At 52.6% G+C, this 26,846-nt stretch overlaps 1 protein-coding gene across 1 annotated transcript in view; it reads left to right on the top strand.

The window, feature by feature from the left end:
* BTBD11 (BTB domain containing 11) overlaps window positions 1-26,846 on the top strand; it is a 260,130-nt gene that overhangs the window by 212,769 nt on the left and 20,515 nt on the right. The window contains exons 5-12 of the mRNA XM_045826636.1: window positions 9,950-10,115; window positions 12,210-12,299; window positions 14,249-14,350; window positions 16,218-16,311; window positions 16,427-16,562; window positions 17,238-17,458; window positions 18,959-19,137; window positions 26,670-26,775. Of these exons, the coding sequence (XP_045682592.1) occupies window positions 9,950-10,115; window positions 12,210-12,299; window positions 14,249-14,350; window positions 16,218-16,311; window positions 16,427-16,562; window positions 17,238-17,458; window positions 18,959-19,137; window positions 26,670-26,775 (1,094 nt within the window). The remainder of the gene's footprint in view (window positions 1-9,949; window positions 10,116-12,209; window positions 12,300-14,248; window positions 14,351-16,217; window positions 16,312-16,426; window positions 16,563-17,237; window positions 17,459-18,958; window positions 19,138-26,669; window positions 26,776-26,846) is intronic.

Here is a 26,846-nt window from a genome sequence, read left to right as displayed (position 1 = left end):
ATTTCACAATTTATTTCTGAAGGCTCCATTATACTGGCACACAGACAGAATCCTGTGATGGCAGCTGCTTGACATACAAGAGATGATGCAAAAGAATAGTATTCCCCTCCACCAGGGTTTATTAACCTCTGCACTTTTGACATTGGGGCGAGGGGGCTATCCTGTCCATTGTAGGACGTTTTAGCAGCACCCCTCACCTCTACCTGCTAGACGCCAGTAGCATCTCCCTAGCTGTGACAACCAAAAGTGTCTCCAGACATTGGCAGATGTCCCCTGGGTGACAAGATCACTCCTCGTTTAGAATCACTGTCCTGCACAAACCTAAAGATATCCAGAGACTTGCTAAATGACTTCAGAAGAAGACGTGGATTCTGCTCCGAAGTACCTCTGAGACTCCTCTGACGAGTTGACCCTCCTCAGGCTTCCAGTGTCCTGATCTTAAGAAAGTCAGCAGTTGAGCTGCGTGCTTTCTTTCAGCACTGACGTTCTGGGATTCAGCGAGTCAGAAGCTGTTCCGGGGCACTTGCCTCTGGAATACAACTTAAAGGAAAGCAGACTGCAGAGGAGAGGAGTGGAACCGAGTGGCACAGCAGGCAGGCAGGCGGGAAAGTGGGGGGGCCGGTGTGCCTGCAGAATGAGAAGCAGGCCTTGTTGGCTGCAATGGCAAGAAAGAAGAAATGGTTGAGAGAGGGAACCTTTCCAGAGGGGCACTTGCAAAAGGGCCTTGGATTTGGAACCTATGGTTGGGGATTTACATTTGTTTAGCACGCAGCCCAGGACCTGGCACCTGGTACTTACCCAGGCAGCAGCTGCATGGTATCCTGGCGAACATGGAGGCCTTTGGCAGCACGGAGAGGCAGTGGAGTGGGTGAAGAGCAGAGCTGTAGCTACAGCCTGCTGGTTCAGATCTCAGTTCTGTGGCTTGCAGGCTCTGTGACCTGGGGCAAGTGTCTTAGCCTCTCTGTGCTGTTTCCTCTTCTGAAAGATGAAGATCACTGTTCTAGGGTCCCAGAGAGGATTAGATAAGATCATATATGTAAATAAGCATGTGTGTGTGTGTGCTCAATCACAGATAATGTATAGGTTTTGTGTGTGTGTGTGTGTGTGTGTTTGTATATATGTAAAGTTAGAATTGTTCCTGGCACACGATAAATGCTATTATATGTTCTATTACTATTATTATTAATTATTATTATTAAACCAATAAAATATTTTGAGTAGGGAAGCAAGCACTCTGTTCCTTGCACACTGTTAGACATACAATAGGGGATCCGAATGGCTACTTTTTCCAATTTCCTAATTTCTAGGGAATGTAATCTCAAGCTGGACAGCCACGTGCTCAGCCAAAGCCCCACGAAGGCGGGCGGCTCTGTATCTCTGTGAGGAAGAAGCAGAGGAGGGATGCTGAGGTGTAGTGAGCACCCACTGCTACGCATTTCTTCCCCAGGGGATCCTCTTGGACGTGGTAATAAGTGTCTGTTATGAAATAAAAGCAAAAACAGAGAAGCTAAATGCTGGGTGGAATGGAGTAAGGCAGAAAAACTATTGCATAGGGAAGAGTGGTACCCGAGCACCAGAAAGCATGTGATAAACTCTGAGAATGTCCATGCTTGATTAGCCAGCACACCCATTTAATAGATGAGGGAACTGAGGCTGTCCCTGCAAAATGGGAACTTACCCAAGCTCACAGAGCTCATGGGCGGTACAGCCGTGACGTACAACCCCTGGTCCCGTTCCTGCCTTACCAGTTGCTTTCAGAACTATCCCATAGGCCCCTGTTCTGTAGGGTTTCTCCTTCCCGGCAAGGTCTAGACGTGGCCTCAGAATCCTCCTTAACACCGCACTCCCATCAGCCGTACCAAAGGGTCAGACGTTGCCTGAGATGAGCCCTGTGTTCCACCCCTGGCCTGGGTGTTGTTCAGTGGGGGTGCTGCCTGCCTGTAATGTTTCTCCTGCCGTTCGGGTGGCTCACCTAGGTCCCCATCTTCTAGAAATCCAGCCTATGTCAGCATCACACACCCCACGTTCTCTAGGTTCGTGCCATCCTCAAAGAGTGCCTCCAGCATAGCCAGACAAGATTCCTGTGCTCGTCATGCCTCACTACAGCCTTACCGCATAGGTGCTGCTGTCCCGTTTTATAGACGAGCGAGTGGGAGACTTGCCCAGGGTTACTCTGCGAGGGGCTAGGCCATGCCGGCTTGTGAATGCAGCACCCGTGCATCTTCCTGCCGCCCTTCAGTGAGCTCCTGAGTATCCAGATAAATGAAATCAGCGCTGGTGTCTGCTCCTGGATGTTATAAATCTCACCGGTGTGCCCACAGAGAGATACGGGAGGCTGGCAGCTTGATCCTTAATTACTGTTTTGAGTTAGTGTTGTCCTCTCATTTTTCTCCCCTGAGCATCTGCATTTTCAATTCCAGAGTCTCCTGTGTAGCCAGACAGTTTGCTTAGCATCCTTCTCCATGACAGCCGGGGAGGGTGAGGCCCTGGTCAGGCTCATTCTCTGCTGGGCTCCGGCACCTAAGGCAGGGCCTGGCCTGCAGGTGGCGCTCTCAGGTGGGCGTGAATGCATCTTGGCACTTCCCTTCGCCCCTGAGCCTCTCCGGGGCAGAAACCTCACCCCGTGGGCCTCGCTGCGTCCGCAGTGTGTGGCACGGAGCAGACATTCTATGACCCCGGGGTCTGCGGAGTTGGGCTGGGACGGTGTGGGAACACACACAAACCTAAGCCTCACTGAAGCCTGGACTTGGAGAGGGGACAGCTCTGGGGTGAAATGGAAAGAGGAGGAGCCCAGTGACCTTAGGGCAAGATACTTAACCCCTCTGGGGCTCTGTTTCCTCGTCTGTGAAATGGGAGTGCCGAAACCTGCCTTTCGGGGTTCCTATGAAGGCAAAAAGAAGATGGAGGCACAGGCTCAGGCGCCAGCCTGCCTGGATTGAATGCCAGCACCACCACCTGTGCTCTGCATGACCCTGGGCACGGGACACGACCTCCGTGCCTCGGGTGTTTCACCTGGGAAATGACGAGAACAGGGCCCAGTGCGTGGGGTTCTTTCCAGGCTGAGGTGGGCCACTACGCGGGGGATGCCTGGCACATGGAAAGCTATTGAAAAGTGTCGGGCATTATTATTATTATTATTATTATTAAACTATAGCGTGTTAGGGAAACTGTCAATACTCCTTTGTCTCTGATTATTGCTAACATTTCTATTCTGTTCCAAGGCAACTAACCTGCCCACTAGCCTTGGGAAACCACCTCATGGGGTGCGAGGGCCCAGGCAGCGGAGTAGGCATGCCTTCCTGACTCACGCCACCCCTGCAGCAGCCAAGCACCTCAGCCCGAGTCCTGCAGCGGTGGGCTCTGGCATCTTCCTTGAGAGTAGGGCAAGCGTCCCCCCCACACACACACACCACACAGCCCCCTGGGCTGACCCCAGGCAGCTGTCTCTGAGAGGGGCCTTGGGCATTGCTCTGTCCCAGATTGCCAGCCTGCTGGTGAGACCCGGATGCACGAGAAGAGAAACGCATGGAAAGGGAGGTGAGGAACCCAGGGAGCCACAGCAGAGCTGTCCCAAGGCCCAGCAAGTGACCACCGCAGCGAGGGCTGGGCTCAGACGGGCCAGGCTCCAGAACTGCTGGGGGTGCAAAGAGACCTTCCGGGCACCAGCCATTTGTGTGGTTGGAGGGCGACGGGAGAGAGGGACTTCCAGATGGTCTGATTAAATCCCCGAGCGGAAGACCTACAATTAGAAAATAATGGCACAGGGATAAGTATGCATTTCACGTATTGGGCAACTATTATCGCCCTCTGTGCCGAGTGGTTCGGATGGAGGATCTGCCTTAATCCTCGCACAGAAACGGACCATTGTCAGGCGTGTGTTGCAGATGGGAAACAAGCAGAAGCTTGGAGAGGTTAGGTTACCTTTCCGAGGTGGCAAGTAGGAGCCAGACGGGGATGTGAACTTGGGACTCAGCTTTGCCTGCTGCGCGGTGCCCGGGCCCTGGTGTCACACACGCAGGCCAAGCCTCACTTTCCTGGCCAATAGGACGGGAGTAACAATAACAACAAGAGCCCCTTCAAGAGAGGATCAGGGGAAGTGCTGGAAAGTGAGCGCTCCGCACAGTGCCTGGTACCTGACGAGCCTGCAAAAAACAGTAGCTTTTTTATCACTGATGAGGAAGGTCATGGTATGGGAACTCTTTAGGCCTTTGGGGGTGCAGACTTTGGGGGTGCAGATCCAGAGCCATGCACGAGGAATCCCTTTGAAGCCCAGAAATTGCCAGCACATCACCGAGAGCTGGGCTGTGCACAGTAGTGAGTAGGACAGACTCGGGAGCCAGACCGCCTCTGTTCAAACCCTGACTCCTGCTTACTAACTGTGTGGCAATGAGCAAGTTCATTAACCCCTCTGTGCCCTGTTCCCCTTATCTGTACTATCGGTTAATCATAATAACGCCTTTCTCAGAGGGTTATCGTGAGAATTAAACAAGTTAAGTGAAGTTAATATTTGTAAAAAGCTCATAATATGCTGGGTACACGGTGAGTGCTAAGTATCTGCTGAATAAGTAAAACACGTAATGTCAGTGTTGCTGTTTCCCCTGTGAGGAAAGGAAGTGAGATGAAGGAACCTACACAGCGTTTCCCAGTGAGTGGGGGCCGAGCCGAGGGATGAACCCAGGTGGCCTGCCTGCCGAGGCGGCAGGCTCGCCACAGTCACCTGGGGGCAGTGCGCAGGGAGCCTGGCTGGGCGGGGCCTCCGAACTCTACCTGTTGGACTATTCCAGAAATTGCTTTCATCAAGCGTGACTCCCATTCGCCCTCCCTCCCCAACCCCTGTCATCACTGAGCGTGCTTGCGAAACCCGCTGAGGACCAGGGTCTCCCCACGGGGAAAAGATCCGTCTTTACCCTGGTGGAATGTGTTAGACACGGTGTCTCATCGGAGATCTTAAGAAGTGCTTTTACTTCAATGTTCATGTGTTTTTAATTTTTTTTCTTTTACTCGTTTTACAGAGAGGGGAGGAGAGGGAGAAAGAGGGAGAGAGACAATGATGTGAGAGAGACACAGCAATAGGTTGGTTGCCTCTTGTACGCACCCCACCTGGGGACCGAACCCACAACCCAGGCATGTCGCCGAACCAGTACCTGAACCGGTGACCTTTCATTTTGTGGAACAATACCCAACCAACTGAGCTACACTGGCCAGGGCACTATAATATTCCTTAGTCTCCGTGTCTCTGTATTTGCTTCTTTCAAATAGAGTCTATTCTCTCCAAACAGTGTGCACCTAGCTTTATAATTTATAAAGGTTATGGCATGAAATCTCTGACATGGATGGAGACCTGTGCGCTAAGTTCTGTACTCTTCTAAGCACCGGACGTGGATTATCTCATTTAACCCACACCCACCATCTTGGCAGGAAAGTTTTATGCCGAAACTCATTTTACAGATGGGAGAACTCAGCAACCAAGAGGTTAAGTCACTCGCCCTAAGAAATCACAAAGCCACGAAATAGCAGAGCTGGGGACCAGAGATGCGTGCTCCCAACTTCTATGCTAGCTTTAAAAATGAACCAATGGATAAAATGTGTGTGAAGCCTCGTCAGCTCGCCTTCGCCACTCAGCAGAGTGCATCAAGAGATCAGCAGAGTGCATCAGCCCCCGCCCCCCCGCTGCACCCGCTCCTCCCCCGGGGTCGGCGGGGGAGGGGGGAGGCAACGTGTCCCTCCCTGTGCTCAGGCCCGTGGACCGCCTGGAAGACTTCTTTCTGAAGTCACATTCCTGAACTGGTGGGAGCTTGGAACCAGTCTCAGGGCCGGGGCCGTTGAGAAATCAGAGAAATTGACCACCTCGAGGGCTGACCTCTTCCTTCAATTGATCCGATTTTTTTATGGCATCGCTGAAAGCCACTCAAGGGAAAACCACCGAGGTGATCGCCTTCTGATGAAGCCCCAGGTAGCTGGCTTAATAGATTTCTGCATAAGTAAGTCCTGCACTTAGGACAACACGCTCATTTGTCCAGGCTGCAGGGGACCCGTGGGTCCTCGGTGGCAGATCCTCCAGAGGCTCTCTCTCTGGAGGAGCTCTGAGCTGTGTTTGCAGGAATGCTGCGGGAATGAAGATTTTTCGGAGATCAGTTTTCTAACAAGCCCGGTTGGACACAAAGCCATGGTGTATGGAAAATGTTTCTAACCTGCCTCTCCATTTGCTTCCCTCGGCTGGTAAAGTTCAGTAACGAGGACCGTGACTTACTCTGTATGACCGAGGGACTCTTGATAGACAGCTGTGTCCTGGGGGCCTCAAGAATGAATGGTGGGCAGTGTGTATGGCTCTCCCATCACTTACTGCTGTGTGCTCCCGGCATGAGGACAGGCACTGGAAGGTGCTAACCAGGGGAAGGACACAAGTGGCCTGGACATGGGCGTGGCGAGGGAGAGGAGCTCACCTCCTCCACGTGCACTGGTCCGAGAAGCCCTCCTCTGGACCTGACATTCAAGCTCATACTGGAGGGGTGAGAAGGAGCCAGCCCTGCAGACAGGGCTGCAGACAGGGAAGGGCATTCCAAGGAGAGGGAACAGCAGGTGCTAAGTCCTCAAGGCAGGAAAGATCTTGGCCTGTTGAAGGGACAGTAGAGGGAGGGAGGAAGGGAAGGGCTGGAGGGCAGGGCGGGACCCTCCAGGCCCTGCCTGGGGAGCTGGAGTCTATTCTCCTTACACAGGAAGGCATTGGGAGGTTTTGAGCAGAGGCAGAGCATGGTCCTATCTATATTTTAAGCTTACTCTTCCCTTGTTTAAGAACCCGGTTTGGAAGGCGGGGAGAGTGACAGCAGGAGGGCCAGTTAGGAGGCTATTGCAGTAATCCAGGCTAGAGATGTTGGCGCTCAGAGCCAGGGTCTGGCCGGTGGGAGTGGAGAGAAGTCGAAGGATTTGGAATGGGGCATTTAGGTGGCAAAAGCAACAGCTGATGGAACTGGTAAGGGTGTGAGAGAAAGTCTGGCCTGAGCATCTGAGATTTTGGGGAGGGGACAGTGGTGCCTTTTATGGAGATGGGATGGCTGGGGACAAGTTTGGAGGCAGGGGGGTGGATGTGTTGGTAAAAAGTCCCGTTCTGGACATACTGAGTTTGGAGGTCTGGGAGGCACCGAAGACATGCGCTTGAGTCAGGCAGTCGCCTATGGGGGCGCACCCGCCCACCCACGGAGAAGGGCCAGGTCCTGCTGAGAGGGGCCAGTTGAGCTGGGTGAAACCCTGACCCACTGCCTACCAGCCCGGTGACGTGGGACGTTTCCTCATCTCCGGAATAGGGCTCCTCCTCACACCTGCATTGTGGGCTTGTTGTAAAAAATCATAGGAATTAATACATGGAAAGAGCTGAGATTTCCATAGTGCGTATTCAATAAATGTTAGCTTCCTCTAACAATTTTTATCATCATCATCTTAGCTCCAGTAATTTTCTTGCCATTTGTCTCTTTCTAATTAAAATCAAGGCTCTCTATCTCTGGTAAACACTTCTCCTGACGTCCTGGGAATGATCAGTTCAGCGGTCTGGGAGCTCAGAGAACACAGGGTCAGTCGGGTCTGTGTCTGCCTCCTCCTAGCCCCCTTGCACGGTGCCCACACACAGTAGGTGCTTGGTAACATTTATCTAGTCACATGGAATTCAGGTTGACGCCAGAAAAAAAATGCTTAACCGAGAGAATCGATCAAGCATTGAAGATAGCAGACAGAAAGTAGGACATGGCCAACTCAGTGACAGTGACGATTCGCAGCATCTTTGCTCCCAGGAAGGAGGCTCCTGATTTCACGTCCCCATTGTCTGCCCCAGAAGTTCTAACCTGTCATGCTGAGGCCTAGAGCCCCTCCGTGCGCACCCCCGCCCCCGCACCTGGGGCGCTCTCAGCCTTCCCTGGAGAGTTTTCCAGCAACACTGGGGCCCTCTCTAATCTTGGACTCCAGAGTCCTGGTAAACGAGGGGCCCCTAAACACCTTACTTAGCTCTTCCCTGGGCTCTCATACACGTAGGCCCTGGGAGGCTGACTTGAGGCACAGTTCCTGGAGCATGCACGCAGACTAGACCTCTGTCAACGCCAAGCTCAGGGTTCTCAGGACAGTATCTTCACTGCATCAGCTCCCCCTCGTGGCCAGAAGCAAAAGCCTAGTGTCTCCTATTGAGAGCCTGACATACCCTATCTGCCATGAGTCCCCATTACAGGACAGCCTTGGGCCGAGGCTCCTCTGTCAGCAGAGATGAATGATGTATCAGGAACCCAGTGAAGGGTCAAGTACACACACCTTCCACCCACTTCCTGAGACTCTTTGTGGTTCACCCCTCAGATGTGCTCCCCAGATCCTAGCCTTACTGCTGAGCAGCCGTCTTAGTACCTTAAACCTTCTAGAACAATAGGCCCTATCATTTCCTCCGAGGATAAAACAGAAGGTAATCCTCCCACCCATAAATGTAATCCTTCCGAGCGGGTTCGTCAGAGGCAAGAACAGAGCCAGGGATGCTGAACGCCCAGCTCCCTCCCTCAGCTGCCACCAGCCTGAGTGAGCAGGAGGAGAGGTGGGAAGGGGCCTGGGACACGGCTGACTGCCGCTGGCGCGAGCGTGTGGTTCCCGTTCCTCAGCCTCGGGGCCATGAGCTGGGAAATGGGCACCTGCATGGGCAGAAGTCGGAACCCACGACCTCTGCTCCATCCCAGCTACCACAGTCTTCACTCGGGCCCTTGTCGCTTCTCTTTGTCATCGGAGAGGCTTCTTCCGTCCACTCAGCTAGTCCGTTAGCACTAAAGTGGCTCCAGCCTCTGGGGGTGGCCCCCCCAACCCACCCTCCACTCTCTCCCAGAGTTGGCCATCCCACTGTCCCAGGTCCCTGCCTGCTTAAAGATCTCCCGTTGCGTTTAAGGGTAAAGTCCAGAGCCTTGAAACTTGAGTCAGGTTCCCCTGCAGGTTCTAGCTCGGCTCTCTCTCAGCTCTAGCACTCTGCCTACAAGTGTGGGCTCCAGAAACACTGCAGCCTTCACCGTTACCCTCGCTTCACCTGCCGTGTCCCGGCTCCGTGCTTTTGCTGACCCCAGCCCTGCTCAACCCTTCTGCCCTCTCTCCTCCTATCATCTCCGTTTCTAAGACACAGGTCAGGGGCCACCTCCCCCAGGAAGCCGTCCTGTATCTCCTAGGCTCTATCTGGTGCATGTCTCCAATCCCTCAGTCACTGCAGTCACCACATGGGGTTATTATAGCGGCCAGTGCCTTGCCCTCCCCCTTCCCAGGCCGTGGGACCCAGGGCAGGGACAAGGACATGTTTAGCTGTGTGTCTTCAGCACCAAGAGCAGAGTTTGTGACAAACAGGTGCTCAGTAAAATGCCTGGAGATTTGATTCAGTAAGCAATGGATGTCACTGGGAGACAGAAGTAGCATGCCGTACAAGCAGAGTTTGCGTCACCCTCTGGAGCCCATTGATTTTTCTCTCCACCTTTCCCTGACCTCTCACTGGGACGGGGGCACAGGGTGACACAGTAGATGCCCAGATGGGCTCTCCAGACTGCCACCGCTCGCCCACTGCTTGCTGGCTGTGTGGCCTCCGCCAAGTCCTTTATCTGTGTCTGCTTCCCCACGGTGAAGAGAGAGGTAATACTAGCACTTCATTCTTGGGGTTGTGTGGGACTGAATGAATTAATTCATGTAAAGAGTTTAGCATAGTGCCTAGCCCTTAGTAAACATTCAGTAAGTATTAGCCAGTGCGATGCTTTGCTCAGCACACTGTGGGAACAGAGGTCAGGACAGACCCGCGGCAGTTCTAAAGGACAAAGGGTCAAGACATCCGACTTTAACTGAAGCCCAGGAACAGGCAATGGACGTGAAAAGCAAAGTTTCCTGGTGCTGCCTAACTCTTTGCGGCCTTGCAGGGCAGTCTCTGAGGAAGCTGCTGACCCTCTCTCTCTCCCTTCCTTAGGGCTGACGACTGCTTTTTCGCTTCTCGGAAGCTGGACGCAGTGGCCATCGAAGCCAAGTTTAAGCAGGACCTGGGTTTCCGGATGCTGAACTGTGGGAGGACGGACCTGGTGAAGCAGGCGGTGTCTCTCCTGGGCCCCGATGGGATCAACACCATGAGCGAACAGGTACAGGGTTCTCTGAGTGTCTGAACACACACCCCCACCTTCACCATCAGCCCAGGCCCATGGCTAGATAGAAACAGCAGGCACTGGGCAGAGGCGCCCCCTACTGGTGACATAGGGTGCTTTTTTTTCTTTTTGCCGTTTTTTGTTTTTTTTTTTAGTTTTAGTTTTTAAAATAAAAATACCCTTGTTCATCTTTATAGAAGTTGCACGTGATCGTTGCAGCTGAAGTGGAAAATAGAGAAAAATAGGCCTATTCCAGAAAGTAAATAATGCCATCACCCGGATAACCATCATGTTTATATTTAGTGTGTGTCCTTCACGTTCTTTTTCCAGCATGGTTAAAATTAGTTCTCTGCCGGCCTGTTCCTGCATCACAGAACAAGTCAAGGCAGATTTTCACCAAACTTTCAGGGTATGTTTAAAGAAACACAAGAGGCCTTCTGGGAGACCCTAGGAGGAACCTCAGAGGTAGGCAGCTGTCCCCCAAGCCCCTGACACTGAGGAAAGGCGAAAGGTGTGTGGGTCTGCCTGTCAGGGAGATGCCTTCAGTGTGAGCCCCAGATGGGAAGTCACAAGGGATAGGTGGAGCTGCTTCCCATGTGAGCAGTTCATGCAGCCAGTTCCAGGGGAGGGGTCGCAGCTACTGATTATCTTGAGCTATCCCCCGAGCCCTGATACATACACACAATTTGTACTATCTTTTTTAAAAAATAGGAATTTATTATATCTTGTTTTTAATATTTTATATGAAGATAATTCATACTGTTATTAAATTTTTTTAAGATTCCATTCATTCACTTCCAGAGAGAGGGGAAGGGAGGGAGAAAGACATCAGTGTGTGGTTGCCTTTCCCACACCCCCAACTGGGGACCTGGCCTGCAACCCAGACATGTGCCCTGACTGGGAATAGAACCTGCAATGCTTTGGTTTGCAGCTCGCGCTCAATCCACTGAGCTACGCCAGCCAGGGCTCATTGGGGAAATTCTTAAAAGTGGAAATAGTGGCTCAAAGCCATCAGCCTACCTTAAGGGTTTTGATCTCATATCACTTTTTCAGAAACTTTGTTTCCTTCTCACTCTCCAACTATATATGGGCTCCCTACTTACTGCCTGCTTTTCATTGGACCTTTACTATCTTTCTTTTTTACTTATAAGTGCTCTTTACATATTAGGCACATAATATGACAAATATCCCTTTATTATGATGTGACGAATATGTCTCAATTTATTGCTTACCTTTGAATTTTGTTCGTTTTCAGTGTTAGGTCCTTAATGCTGTGATGATTTTCCTTCGTGATTTCTTTTATTACTTTTATCCCTAGATGTCTTTTAGGGTTTTCAGTTTTGTCTCCATATCTCCAATCAAACTAGAAATGATTTTAGTAGATGGTGCGAGATAAGGCCCTTCGTACTTGAACATCTCCCCCAGTGGCCGCCTTCGTAACACTGTCTGTTGAAAACTCCGTCCCTGCCTTCTGTTGGTTGTGGTGCTTTGTTTGCAATGAGCAGGGGTTACGGGCCAATGCGGAATGTTTGAAAGCCATTCCTCATTCGCTCGCCTTTTGCTTGTAAATGATAACGTCAAAGCAGATGTCCGTGCTGGGGGCGTTATGCCCGGAGGCTCCTGTTTCCCTCGACCCCGACCAGCATCTCAAGCAGAGTGAAGAGGACACTTGTCGTGCTGAGGAGGAGAAATGACAACCGTGTTTGTCAGTTAGGTAGCTTAGGGGCTGATGTTGCAGAATCCAGAAAGTTCCCAAGAGCTGTAAGTTGAAATCAACCATTTGCTTTAGCAGACACTCTTAGGTCTGCTGCACCCTAAGACAGGCAAACAAAACTCCTCCAAGTTAAGCAACAATGCATGCAAAAAAAAAAAAACAATGTACGGTCTCCTCTTGGCCTCCATGTTGCTTTTGAAATATGGAGGATCGTGACCTTATGAGTCATAGGGCCGCTGATTTTATTTTTTTTTAATGCTGGATTTTGACTACAAACATAGCCTCCTCAACAAAAGTAAGATTTTCCATTTGTTATCTTCAAGTGACACAGCCACCTGGTAAACCTTCTCCGTTCTCTGGTTTCTAACTCACCGCAGGGCATGACCCCCCTGATGTACGCCTGCGTCCGTGGGGACGAGGCGATGGTTCAGATGCTGCTGGATGCCGGAGCTGACCTGAATGTGGAGGTGAGGGTGCAGCGGGCCGCAGGGCCCCTTGGCCTGGCAGTCCCCAGGGGAAGGCAAGCCAGGAGAGGGGGGCTTTTTCTCCCGAGAGCTGCTGCCGAGGGCAGGGCGCTCAGTCCAGCAAATCGGTCAGACCGGCTGATGGATCTCCTCCATGCTGAGGCCCCGGCCCCACCAAACTGCAGGGAGCTGCCAGCATGGGTGTTTCACTCGGAAACAACCAACAACGCACCAGCGTTTCATTGGCCCAGTTGTACATGGTCTCTGACTCTACCTGCTGCTCCACTCCCTCTGGGATCAGAGCAGAGAGAGCTCTCTTGAGCCATCGGCCCTTTTCCCTCTGCACAGTGCAAAGCTGCACACTCCCCAGAGCTGAGGCGTAGCTCCCGCTCCCCCACCAAATCCCGATTGGCTCTCCTGGTTGGCTGAGTTGAAGCCACAGGTCTTAACCCTAAGCTTCCTTGAGGCCGTGTGCTATAGCAGAGAGCTCTCCCCGACAGGCTTTAGAATTTGACACTGGGGCTCAAATTCTGTCACTATCCACATCTTAGTGACTTGCTTTTGTGCTTGGGCAAGGGGTTTAACCTTTCTGGGCCTTGGTGTCCCCATCCGCAAAATGGGAGCACGATCACATCCCCCTCAGAGAGTTGTTGGAAGAAACGAACACAGAGAGGACCTAGCATAAGTCTGAGGCTCAGGTGACATCGGCGTCCTCCCTGCCAAGACTTGTAATAGGTGAATCCCACTTTTCTGACCACGTTCTGTGTTAAGACCCACTCTCTCCGGCAGCTGGATATTGGCGGCCTCGGAGATGGGAAGATGGACCATGCTACAGTCCTAACTCAGCATCCCTGGGAGACCTTTTTAGTTCAAAAATGGGTGCTCTTGTAGTGTCAGTACTGTGGATTATTGGGGGGGGCTTTTTTGTTTGGTTTTGGGGGTTTAAGTGAGTTTTATATTCATCTAAGGAAAGCAGGCAATAGACATAGTTTGGGATCCATAACCATTTTTGGTCCCACCGAAAGTCTCAGGTATCAAGGATTTCCCTCCCCCCATTATGTTCCCTCCTAAGAACCGTGCTGACCCTACAAGGGCTCCTCAGCTTTGGGTCCTGGTTGGGTTCTTGGGTCCTCCCTAGCCCACCCCATGGCTCCCAGCCCAAGGCTTCCCCGGCAGGTGATGAGTTGAGTCGACTGCTCTGAATGGAGCAGGCATGGCGGTGACAAGGCCCCAGGAGTATCTGGGAGAAGAACCACATGCGGGCCCGACCCTGCAGGACCCCAGCCTCCAGCGGTGCAACCGCCTCTCTGGTGGCCAGGGCTGTGTTGAGGCCCCCGTAGCAAAAGACCAGCACCAGATTATTTATTCGTGCTGTCTCCAGGGAAGTTTTTTATGCCCCGTTTCCAGAAACCTGAGAGTCTTTGTCAACCGGGAAGCCAGCAGAAGAGTAAAATAGAACAGTGTTGGGGAGCTGTGACTAGACCGTGACATTCCCCCATCAGATGGTGGTGGTCTTCCCTGGCTCAAAAGCTTGAAGCAGACCTCCCCTTGCCTGGGGTTTGCTGCCACCAAGAATGTCCCACAAAGTTGTGGGTGTGATGGCAGAGGCATCTCGCGCTGCCTGACGTCCGAGAGTTCTCAGAACCCCCGCCTTTCCTTGAGCAGAAAGAGGAGACAGGCAGGTGAGCTGGCTCATAGTAGCTGCCATTGCAGCTTCTCCAAGGCACCGTGGAGGTGGTCAGATGAAGTCATCCACTGAATTGCTTTCAGATGAAAAGCGAAGGTGTCCTTACTCTTCACTACCCCTCATCGCCAACACTTCCCAAGGCACCTTCCAGGATGTCCTTTGCACACCTTTAGACCACGTGCCTAGCCCCAGAGAGCTAGGTCAGCTTTGCTCGTCTGAGTATTGTGAAGGTCACATTTTGAAAATAACTTCGATTTGTTTATAGGTTGTCAGTACTCCTCATAAATATCCATCCGTCCACCCCGAGACCCGCCATTGGACGGCTCTGACTTTTGCTGTGTTGCATGGACATATTCCTGTAGTTCAGGTATTAATGTATTTCCCTATCCACATCTGACCTTTAATTTTACCTCTTCCATTATGCAAATCTGTACCTCTCCCAGCATGCATATTTGCTAAGACATTCATATTGGTTAATTGCCATTAAACATAACACATTCATATCCTACGAATGAAACTATTATATGTAATGATCTATACGGCCTGGCTTTAACCAATATGAAATTATCACGCACCCTCCAGCAACCCCACACACAGAGTGGCCGGCCTACGAAGCTGTTCCCAGTTGCTCGGGGGTGGGGCCTGAGCTATGGTTTTGTGGATTGGTCCATTTTATATGTCATAACATGAACATAAAACTCAGCTGGTGTGAGACCTTAGAACCTCTCCATAGGTGTGACCTTGCTGTTTGTGTAGAGCGCTGGTTTCCAACCAGTGGAACGAAGCACCCAAGTCACCAAGGCAACAGTTCCAAAAGACACTTGTTGCTTGGATACCACTTCTTAAGAACCAGATGCAGGGGGATCTAGAACAGGGCCTCCGCACGTGTCTTCCGAAACAGCTCCCCAAGCCTGGGGAGACATCCTCATCCGAGGTCCTTTGAGCATATAAGCGTGTGTTGCTTGCACCTTTTCTGGCTGTGGTAGAGTTGATGTTCAGTGACTGGCCATCCAGAACATCCTAGATCTTGAACATGGTCTTTCCTCCATCAGCAAAGAGAGATAGGCATCCAGGTCCGTGACCACACTTGACCCCATAGTGAGTGATGAGCTCCGGGAACATCAGGAGCTCACATCCTTTTATGTGGTCGAACCTTGGAGAATTAATGCAGAGCAGGGAATAGTGCAGGAGGGACCCCTGGGATTCCACAGGAGTCCGAAGTTGTTTCCTAGGCCATAGGAATCCTGAAGACGGACGCAAAGTCACGTTTCAGGAAGTTGAGCCTGTGATGTGTCCCACTGAGACCTGGCTTCTGCCTGCACAGCGTCACACCCAGTCCACTCCTAATAAAGGAGTCTAAAAAAGGGAGGGGTCCCAGGGTGGCCTGGCAGACACAGATGCCATCTGCTAACATGCAGTGGCATCGCCAGCCTTTAAATCAGAAATAGGACCAGCAGGCGGCCAAGCGTAGCCCAACAGATGCCAAGCCTCCACTCCACTGCAGGTGCACGAGTCATGGAACGCCAAGGAGGCAGCCCCTCCTGGCTGTGCCCTCAGGGAGCCCGTGGCGATGAAGGAAGCAGGCTTCCCCCCGCCCAGCGCACCCCACATCAGCAACAGCACGCTCACTGTGCATAAGATCTGGCACGGACAGAAGCTCGGTTTCTAAGAAGCCCAGATATCTTAGGCAATGCACGGAACTGAGTCCTGCAAAGCAAAACTCACAGTAGAAGCTCACTCTGCTGCTTACCCATTGATCCCACTGGCCAGGAGCCTGGCATTTGCTGGTCTGTCCTCAGAGCTATCCAGGGCACCCTCGCAGGGGCCCTTGCCCTGGCTGGCCCAGGGGGTCTCCAGAATCCTTCAGAACTATTGATTCTGTGGTTCTAAGCAGCCACTTGAGTGCTCTCCGACCCAAAATGGGAGCCTTCCCCTCCTCTGGTTGTATCTCAGTGCTTCCAGAAATGTCCATGTAAAGAGCCCGTGTCTGCGACAGGCTCCCAGGTGACGCTGCTGCTGATCTGTGGACCCCACTTTGAGTAGTCTCAGGTTCTAGAAGCTACCAGAAGGTCCTAGTCCGTCCTCGAGGTACAGTCGCCCTCCCCCTGTGCGCACGGTCACTGACCCGGAGGGAGAGCAGGAACACTGGCCGTGCACTGAGTTCCGCTGGGCTTTCTGACGCCTCCTCACCGTGCGTGTCCTTTAAACGTGTCCACGGCCGTCTTCCTCCACAGCTCCTCCTGGACGCCGGGGCCAAGGTGGAAGGCTCCGTGGAGCACGGCGAGGAGAACTACTCGGAAACGCCCCTGCAGCTCGCAGCCGCCGTAGGTAAGGGTCGCCGATTCCCGCCCTGGCCATGGGTCTCCACCACCCTGGCCTTTGATGTGTCTGTGACTGTGTCTTTGCTTTATTCCCTTATGAAACCCCTTCTCTGGGCTTGCAGGCAATTTTGAGCTGGTTAGTTTGCTGTTGGAGCGTGGTGCGGACCCCCTGATAGGAACCATGTACAGGAATGGAATTTCTACAACCCCCCAGGGTGATATGAACTCTTTCAGCCAGGCCGCAGCCCACGGACACAGGTAGGCTAGGATGGGCCAGAGCCGCAAGGTCCCAAGGGGTGCTTGTTAAACATGCAGATTCCCAGGCCTACCCCAGACCCGCTGCCTCTCTGGGTGTGGGGCCCAGAGGCAGGGCAGGCCCCCAGCCCGGCCAGTGGCCCTCGCCGCCAGCCCTCTGCTGAGAGCTTCCTGCAACACACGTCTGCGCAGACTGGCTCGTTCTGTCCCTTCCCGGCCAGCTCTCCCCGCACAGAGACTCACGCCTGGCCCGTGTGGGTCAGACTCCATCCCCTCTCTGCAGCGAGGGAAGGAGAACCCACCTTAGTAAGTCGCATTGTGCTGACTTCTCACCTACCATTCCTTCAGGATAATCTACCCCGTCGGGTTTGATCACACATCCCCCAAGGAAAGCAGACTCACTGGGGGACTGCAGAGTTCTAGGGCCTTCTAGACATTTCAGGAACACACTTAGCTCCCAGTTGTCCTTGAAGAAGGCCCTCCCCCTAGCTCCCGTCCCACTAGCTGCTCCATCCCCAGAACGTGATGCCCGCCCTCAGCCAGGAGTCTGACACCACCACCCCGGAGTTGGTCCCGTCACAGTCCCTTGTCCCAACTGAGTGGTCCCCTGCCGCATCCCTGCCCTGGCACAGCCCTTCCCTCTCTGAGTGTCTTCCTATCTGGGTTTATGATTGACAGGAATGTGTTCCGCAAACTGCTCGCTCAGCCAGAGAAGGAGAAGAGTGATATCCTGTCCCTGGAGGAGATTCTGGCCGAGGGGACTGACCTGGCGGAGACAGCCCCGCCCCCCCTGTGCGCCAGCCGCAACAGCAAGGCCAAACTGAGAGCCCTGAGAGAGGCCATGTATCACAGCGCTGAGCATGGCTACGTGGATGTCACAATTGACATCAGGAGCATAGGTCAGTCGGGGCACCTTCTGCCACTGGGCACGGCACCACTGCCCGGCCCCAGGTCACACACACACACACACACACACACACATACACACACACCCTGTGTGGGCCCAGGGAACCTCTTGTTTACCGGTTGGAGCACCTCCTTGCTGAGACACCCACCCCGTCCCCACTGACCACCAGCACCCTGCCAGCCCCGAAGCCCCATCCTCAAGACATCTTTCTGTGATTCCCAAACTCTGGACCCTAGAGAGTTAGGGATTTGAATCACCTGGGAGCTTGTCTGAATACACATTGCCAGGCCCTGCACCCAGAAGCTCTGCTGTCGAGGGTCTGGATGGATAAAGGCTGGAAATCTTTATATTTAACAATCATCCCAGGTGGTTCCCAGTGGTTGGGAACTGCTCAAAGCACCCAGATCCATGGAAGCCGAGGCCGGGCGGCGGCTAGGGTGAGGACCTGCCTTCCTTACCGGGGCTCCACCCGCTGAGCTTCAGGGCACACAGCCACTCTCCGGGAAAGTTTGGGGTGGCTCTTCCCTGAGTGAGCCGGCCCCTGGCCATCTCCTCCGTGCCTCTGGGGAACAGGCTAGCCCGGCCGTCCCCAGTCTAGCGGCGTTAGCCCGGCATGAGAACAGCAGGAGCTAGCGTGGGCCTTAAGCACAGGGTGTGGCGGGTCGAGGTAGATGGAGGGCCTGCAGCGGGTCCTCTCGGGGAGTGGCTGTCCCGTGGGTGGGACATTTACGCGGTGGCCCTGTTTAGCATGGCGAGGCAGCCCGAGACTCTGAAAGGTGAGCTCGTTATGCACAGTAGTGATGTGCTAAATCACTTTCTCGCCTGCCTCATCCGGAGAGGGGAGCACAGCTTACCAGCAGCAGTCAGCTGCTGGAGAGCTCAGTATTCCAGGAGGAAGACCCTATGAAGTGCTTGCAGATGCAAACGTTTCGCACAGGGGAACAGCAGCAATACCCTCCGTGTCCTCTTAGGCAGATGTCCGTATCCATCTTAGCCAGAGTAGTAGGTGGTGAAGCTGCCTGGTGAGTTTCACCAGCTCTCCACTCCCCTCTGGGCCCGGATGTGGTGCCCAATCCTGGGCAAGACGCTGCCCCTCCCTGAGCTGCTCCCGCCCCAGAAAGTGGAGGGGATGGAGACACACGAAGTCAGCACTGAGAAGTATGTCATCAGCCTAAGTGGTGTGCATAATAATTCCAATATTCTGCACCATGATTATAGGTTGTAAAAGACAGCCCCTAATAATATGAGTAGCATGAAGAAACGCACACCCTTACTTAAGGGAATTGAATTATGACCTTTAATTTCAACTTCTGCAAGTCTCTGGGGGCGGAGGGGAACAAAAACCAACACTGGCTTTATTCATTGAACATCTGTCTGTCGGTCTCATAATCTGGTAAATGTCCTGGGAAGAGGCCAAGTTTTAGATAAAAACATGCCTGCTCTTTTGGTTGTTCTCTGCCTTGCCCTTCCCACTCCCTTCCCCCACCCCCAGGTGTCCCCTGGACCCTGCACACGTGGCTGGAGTCTCTGCGGATCGCCTTCCAGCAACACCGCAGGCCTCTCATCCAGTGCCTGTTGAAGGAGTTCAAGACCATCCAGGAGGAAGAGTACACGGAGGAGCTCATTACCCAAGGCCTGCCCCTGATGTTTGAGATCTTGAAAGCGAGCAAGGTACGAGGGGTTTAAAGCCATTGGGCCGCCGGCAGAGAGCTAGGCTGGAGGCGCCCCAGCTCGTGGGTCCCTTAGCCCGATCCTACCCTTTGGGCAGATCCCTGTGGTCACGGCCACTGCTGGCTTGTGCACCCCAACTGGCTAAAGCCACACTTGTGCTGTCATTTGTGGGGCAGCTGTTTTGCTGAGCACCTGTTATGTTCCAAGGCGCTTGGGCACGTGGGTCAAGCAGTGAGACATCTTCTGACCCCGGGAATCTGCACGGAAGTTGGTGAGGCCACACCAGCGCGTGTGCCCCACGGGCATCGGAGGTGGTTTGTGAAACAGCGTCAAATTCGGTGGCACAGGCTCTGAGAGGTGTGAGACGGTCAGGGAAGGCGTCGAGGATGTGCTGAGGCTCAGGCAGGCCTGATGGACAGATAGGAATCCAGCCGGAAGAGGGACACCGGCACAACGCCCTAGATGAATGGGCTGTAGGTTCCTGGGAACCAGGCCCTGGGGCGGGGGTGGGGGGCTTTTCAGGTACAGAGGACCCGGTGAGCCCAGTGCTGACCCCTGGAGACTCACCCCTTCCCCACGGGCCCCCTAGTTCCTGCTGACACCTGCATTCACAGCCGCAGGGAAATGGTGCAGCCCCTCCAAAAACCAGTCCAAGCCCTTGGGCTATGGTGGGATCAGTTCTTAAAAATCTCTCTGGGGTCACTTGTTTGGTGATACCACCCAGATACCCAGTACCCACCGGTGGGCCATGTGGCTGTGTGTGTGTGTGTGTGTGTGTGTGTGGAGAACTTTGAGGATGGACAGTGTGGTGTGCTCACCCCCCAGGCAGCCATGGGGTGGAGAGCCCAGGTCAGGGGGAGGGGTGACAGGTGCCCACCACTGTGGCCATGGAACCACCAGAGGGAACCAGTCTGCCTGAGAGGCTTTGAGGAGTTTGGGCACCGACCATCACACACCCCAAGGCTTCTCAGGGGGCCACAGGGGACTGGGCAGCCCAGTGGCTGAGGGCATGGGCCCTGGAGCCAAACTGCAGGGGTTCAAGCCTGGCTCTGCCACTCACTTGCCTTCTGACCTGGCCAAGTTACATAACTTCTCTCTGCCTCAGTTTCCACAGCTGAAAATGGGGACAAAGATTGTATTAACGTCTTAGGCTGGTTGCGAAGATACAATGAGTCAATGCCCTTCACACTGCGTGAGTGCCTTCTAATCCCTATCATAACGATGGCCTCACCGGGGGCGTGGCACCTCCATTATTTCTCGGGCTGTTCTGCTGAAACCATCCCCTCGGCAGGGCAGCGCAGGGCAGCCCAGGCCCCCGGGAGCCCGAGACCACCCCAGGTAGCCGGCTGAGTGCTAGCTCCTCCCCGCAGGAGAACATGGGATCCTCCCAGTTTCTCTCCTGCAGAACCTTGGATAGCCTAAATCACAGAGGCCATTAAATGTTCCCAAACTCGCTGGAACCCTTTTTGTAATGCACCGTCTGGAGACAAAAATGAGGGGTTTTTTTTTAAGGTAAAATATGTAGTTTCTTATTTACCAAATGCCTGGCACTATTCTAAGCACCTAATAGGAATTAACTCATGTAACCCTCACAAGCAACCTTTGAGGTGGATACTGTTCTTAACAAGTGGGGAAACCGAGGCACAGAGAGGGAGACTAACTTGCCCAAGATCACGCAGTTGGTAAGTAGCAGACTGGCCCCCCGCACCAGCCTCTTCCCCCTTTGTCCCAGAACAGGCTTTGGGGGGCTCTGGGGCGCCTCTAAGACAACGGAGCCTGTGAACTCGCAGGGGCAATAGGCCTCTGAACCACGCAGGCAACATGGTTCCCCTGCCCGGCGGGGCCAAAGGGCGGCTGCCCACGAGAGGGAAGAGGGGAGCATGGAGCTGCCTCGGCCGGGCAGCGGTGGCCCCGCAGTGAAGCGGCAGCCTGGGCCTGTCTGCCTTCGGAGCCTGGAGCGCCCGGCCTGGGGTGCAGAGCAAGGCCACGTGGTCTTCCCATTAGCTCCCTTCAGCCCAGCGTCTCAGGCCCCCTGCGGGCTGGGTCTGTGCGTGCTGGCGGCCCGCCACCCGCCGGAATGGGAGCACGTGTGCGGGCCTCCGGTAATGAGCCTCAGCAATTCTATTTAGAGTGAACCCTGCTGGAAGCTTTTCAGAATCAAACGCTCCCTGCCCCTTGCCCCCCAGCTTGAAAATAAAGCAGGCTTTCACCTGAAATTACCTAAGAAACCACGGTGGTGAACAACATTCCTAGTTCTGTTCCCAGGGTCTGGAGTTCTAAATGGTTTGGGGGTTATTGGTTTTTGGGGGGGTGGGTTTTGTGGGATTTTTTTTCTTTCTTTCTTCAGGCTATAGTGGGAATTCCAGAAATTACTGAAGCCGCCTGTGTTTTAAGTAAACCTAATCTATGGGTTTTGTTTTTTTTTTAAGTAAACTTTAGTTTGAAGGTTGATGTACATACAGAAAAGTGCCCAGGTCGTAACTATGGAGTAAGTGAATTTTCACGAGGTGAACCCACCTGGGTGGTGAGCACCCAGACCGAGAAACAGGGCGTGGCCAGCACTGCGCCAGGCCCCTCCTGCCAGACCAAGCCTCCACCCTCCAAGAGCCGCCAGCAGCTCTAACAAGACCAGCTGGGGGCGGGGACAAAGGGAGGGGCCTTTGCCAGGATGTGTGGACCAGGGCCTGCTCCCTGGCAAGGAGCTGCGGCCCAGGGGGACCCAGGAATGAGGCTGGGGCAGCTTCTTCCAGGAAGGGGCAGTCTGTAAGGACAGCTCATGCAAGAGTCCTGTTTGTTCTTATATGGGGCACGGTGGGGTTCAGGGGCAACCCCTACTGGTGGAATGTGGTATAACATCACGTGTACCAGGCATGGGGGGAAAAAAGATGTAATGAATTTTCCTCCTGCTGTGGGAAGTCAGGCATTCCCCAAGCACGGGTGATATTGCTGTGATCAGACCCTGTGGGTTTAGTTTGCTTTTCTTTTTCCAGGCTGTCGAGGTAGAAGCCTAGATTATTGATTTGAAACTTCTCCTTTTCTTTTATGTATGCATTTGATACTCGACATTTTCTTCTCAGCACTACTCTAGCTGTGTCCCACGGTTTTTGATAATGCTTCACTTCCCTTGAAACTTGCTTTCTGGCTTATGGGTTATTTAAAAGTGTGTTATCTGGTTTTGAAGTGTTTGAGGATTTTTCTGTGATCACTCTGTTATTGGTTTCTAGTTTGACTCCATCGAGGTCAGAGAACACATTCTATAGCATATCAATCGTTTTTAAACATTTCAGATTTGTTATATGGCCCAGAATATGGCCTATCTTGGTAGAGATCCATGGGCCCTTGAAAGGATGTACTTCCTGCTCTCGCTGAGCCGAGTGTTCTGCAACCGTGTGGCATCCTGTCGGCTGATGATTACGCTGAGTCCCTCCCTATTCCACAGCTGTTCCGTCCAGTTAGGCTGTCATTGGGGAGAGGGGGGTTAAAGTCTCCAGCTGTGGCTGCTGGATTGGTCTCTTTCCCCTTTTAGCTCCATCAGTTTTTGACTCACGTATTTGCAGCTCTGGTGTTTGGGGGCGTGCACACTTAGGACCACGGCGTCCTCTCGGATTCACCCTTCTGTCGTGTCGTGCCCCACTCGCTTCTGCTAATTTTCTTTGCTCTGAAGTCTCCTTGATCCAGTATTATTAGTACAGCCTCTCCTGCTTTCCTTTGATTAATGTTTGTGTGATATTTTCCCATCCTTTCCTTTTCAACTTGCCTCTATCACTGTATTTGAGGTTTCTTGTAAACAGCATGTAGTCGGGCTGTTTATCCATTCTGCCAATTCTGTCTTTCAATTGGAATTTGTAGACCATGTATATTTAATTTAATTATTGATACTTCAGGGCTTAAGTCTATACCATCTTAGTTTCTGTTTTCTATGTGGTCTTTCTGTCTTTTGTTTCTCTCTTTTCTTTTTCCTGCCTTCCTCTGGACTACTTGAACATTTTTTTTAATTCCATTTTTATTTGTCTGTAATGGTTTGCAGTATATCTCACTGTATAGCATTTTTAGTGGCTGCTTGACGCATTACATTACATATACATAATATTGAAGTGTATATACGTAATGCCAAATGAAGTATGGAAACTTACCTCTTTTTGTGTCCCTCTACCCTCCCCCTTTATGACATGCTGAACCGTCTTTAAGTATGTCATCTGCATGCAGTTAGAACCACATCGCTGTTATGAGTTCTGCATGAACCACCAAACATAATTAGGAAACTCGAGGTGGGGGAAGCCTACTACATCTGTCCGTATTTCTGCTTACTGTGCCCCTCCGTCCTGATGTTCCAAGGTTCCCTCTTTCACCCTTTCCTTTGTGTTTAGAGAACTTCAATCAGCCACTCTTCTAGGGCAGTTCTAGTGCCAAATTCTCTCAGTTTCCCTTCATCCGAGAATGTCTGATCTCCCTTTCACTCCTAAAGGATATTTTCTCTGGTTATTACTTACTTAATATTCTTCTTTAAGCCGTCTTACCTTCCCCTGAACCTATTCAGAAAGGAAACATTATATTACTACCATAAATAGAAGGCCCTCATAATTGCCATACGTAGAAGTACATGTTCAAAATAAATGGGGGATGATTTAAAAGCATTTTAAGTTCATTGTGTGTTCAGTTTCGTCTTGCGCACAAGTCCAAGGGCGTTGACGGACTTGGAGCTAAGCGCCGACCTCCTGGGAATCCTCGAGGGCCATACAGCCTTCCCACCTTTACCTGTTCCAGGTGCGCTCAGCAGAGCGGGCTCACTGCCGGCAGGGGGTCCCCCCGTGGGGACCAATTGATTAAGACGAAGAACTCACCGCCAGTGGCCCTGGAAAGTAACAGTAATTCCACATTCTCATGAGTCTAAGATCAGCCTCTTTTCATCGTTTTGAATGTCTCAGCTTGAAATGGGTCTTAAAAATGGACATGTATGTTTATTAGAGTAAGTTTCTTTTTGTTTTCCTCAAAGCTGCCATGAACTCTATAATATTTTAGAATCTAGAAAAATAGAGATTAATTTGAATTATGGGAAATTGCTGTTTTGGGAGTTCAGCTATGGCCAACTATGGGCCGTCTCCTTGGGTTCCACCCAACAGCACATTGTGATGCGTTATCTTTTGAACCCTCATGGCAACCTCACCAAGCAGGTCATTCTAATCCACTTTGGAAGAGACTGTGGAGGCCCAGAGAAGCTGAGTAACTTTTCCCTAAGGTCACAGAGCTAGTAGGTGAGGAGCCAGGACTGGGACCCAGCCCTGTCGTGTCCCACGGCCCATGTTTTTATCATTGCATAGAACCCCCTGCCTACACTACCTGTAAAGCACCTTGGGACACTCCTAGCACTCCTTTCCAAAGAAAAGAATGTGTTCTGGTATCTTTTTAGGAGAGCAGTGAGGGGTCAGAGAAGGAGAGGAAAGATATCAGCCCCAAAATCCACAACCCAACCTTAGGAGAGCCTCCTGGGGACTGAGGTAGTAAGAATTCTGCTTCTTTACCCTTCAGTTCTGTGCAGCCGCACAGTACCCAGTGCAAAGAGCCCTAGTTCACCCCTGTGCACACCCACAAGGGGCCCAAATGGCAGGTGCCTGGCGGTACCTCTGATTTTAAGGGTGTGTGTTGTCACCCTGGGTCCACCAGACAGTCCCGGATAATCTCCCTCTCTTTAAGATCAACTAGTCGGTAACTTTACTCCTGCCCAGTCCCCTTTGCCCTATAAGGTAACATGTTCACAGGTGGGATTTCTCGTGAGACAGCTGCAGGGATTAGGGCAATTAGGGCGTACAACATCTGGGGCCGTAATTCTGCTTCTTGAACATCCGTGTGCGAGGGAGTCACTTGCAGAGCGTGTGGCTGTGGATCCTGACTCCCTGGCCTCGGATGAGAGTCTGCATTTCCGCCGTCTCCCTGGCGACTCTGCCGCCGTTGGTCCGTGGAGCACACTTGAGTGGCAAAGCGTTAGACCGGACGAAGTGAATTTACAGCCCCCGGCCCAGCTCAGACCCAAGACAGAATTTCAGTCCTTGAAACCCTGTGGTTCCCAAACCGAAGGGAAACTCCGAATCACCAGAAAACGTGTGAAAAGACAGACTGCTGGGCCCCAGCCCCAGCCCCAGCGTTTCTGGGTCCGAAGGTCCGGGGATGGGACTTGAGGGTGGACATTCTAACAGGCTCCCGAGTGGCGCTGAAGGTGCTGGTTTGGGGGCTTCGCTTTGAGAGCCGCTGCATGAAACCAGGAGAGAGGCAGTCACTTTGCTAGTATTACACGAAGGAGCACTCGACGTCCTTGTTTATAAGGCATCATCTTTAAAAGCAGCATCCCTTTTTTTGTTCAATGTGACTGCATCCCCTTAGCACCTGCGTGCATCTGTCAGCAGTGACAAGACGCCTTTGGGGATCTCATCCACGTGCATCAAATGGCTGGATTTTCTTTTCATTTGCCGAGCTGCATCCTTCCGCTCCAGGAGCACCAAGGAGTAGTTTCATGAGTAGCTTGAACCGCTGACATCATGGGTTGTCCCCAAAATAATATTTGTTCTTCTTACAAAAGCAACAGTTGTTTGTTGCAGAAAGTATAGCTAAAACGAAAACACCATAATCCCAGTCAAAGGTAGCTTATTCTCCCTGACCTTTTTCTAGAAATACCTGTCAGTCTAAATGTATGCATATGTAGGGTTTTACTTCCAAAAATACATGCGGCAAACTGTGTCGTAACCTACTTTTAAAATATTTCGTTAATGTCTTTCTGTCCCACTCCCCCTTTCAGCCCTGAGCGTCAACCCCTTCACGCAGTAAAAAAGCATCCAGGTGCTGGGATTGGCGGCTTCCCCGCTGCACACCTGTGGCGGGAGGGAGGCCTGTGACAGCAGTGGGCTCGGGGGGAAGAGGCCAATGCACGGAGGGCGGGGCTCCTTCAGAAGTAGGCTCCTTGGTCCTTGAGCGATCATCGCAGAACTGTCCCCCACCCCCACTGCCACCCTGCCCTTTCTCCTCCCCCCCCCCCGCGAGGAATGATTCAGCTGGGCGCTCCGGATCCGGAAATGCCTCAGCACCAGAATCAAATTCATAAGAAAGCTGGATCAGGACCATTTGTGTCTCGGCAATGGAGACACACAGTCACGGGGTCACAGGGACTTCTGCTGGTATTTTTCAGGGCAGTTAGAGGCTTCCAGAATTTTGCAGCATTGATAAAAGTATGTTTGGGGTCAAAACTTATTTTCCATTCTGTGAGTTACAAAACCTCATTTCCGGTGGCTAGTAAACGACTAGAGTGAGAGAGGATTTAATGACGAGCTTTCCCCCGATGAACCCGCTGGAAATAGACAGTGGGCAAACAGGCACGCAGCCCCAGGGCCGTCCAGGGCCAGCTGGGCGTGTGATGTCCGGGGCGATCTCTCAGAACCTGAGACCCGTCTGTGGGCGTCTCCCCCTGGGGGACCCGTTCCCGGCAACAACTGGCGTGAGGTCGTGTACAGTCCCCAGCAAGGTGAGCTGTTCTCTCTTCCCCGCAGAACGAAGTGATCAGCCAGCAGCTGTGCGTCATCTTCACTCACTGCTACGGGCCCTACCCCATCCCCAAGCTCACGGAGATCAAGCGGAAGCAGACCTCCCGCCTGGGTGAGTGTTTCACCGGCCCCGCCCTGCCAGGGGTGCTGCGTTGTGATTTCGGGACAGGAAAGAAGCAAACT

Source organism: Phyllostomus hastatus, unplaced genomic scaffold (assembly GCF_019186645.2).
Source record: "Phyllostomus hastatus isolate PE091 unplaced genomic scaffold, TTU_PhHast_1.1 phas_scaffold_755, whole genome shotgun sequence".
Taxonomy (NCBI): Eukaryota; Metazoa; Chordata; class Mammalia; order Chiroptera; family Phyllostomidae; genus Phyllostomus; species Phyllostomus hastatus.
Note: the sequence above shows the minus strand (reverse complement) of the source record. Positions and strands in the feature narration are given on the sequence as shown.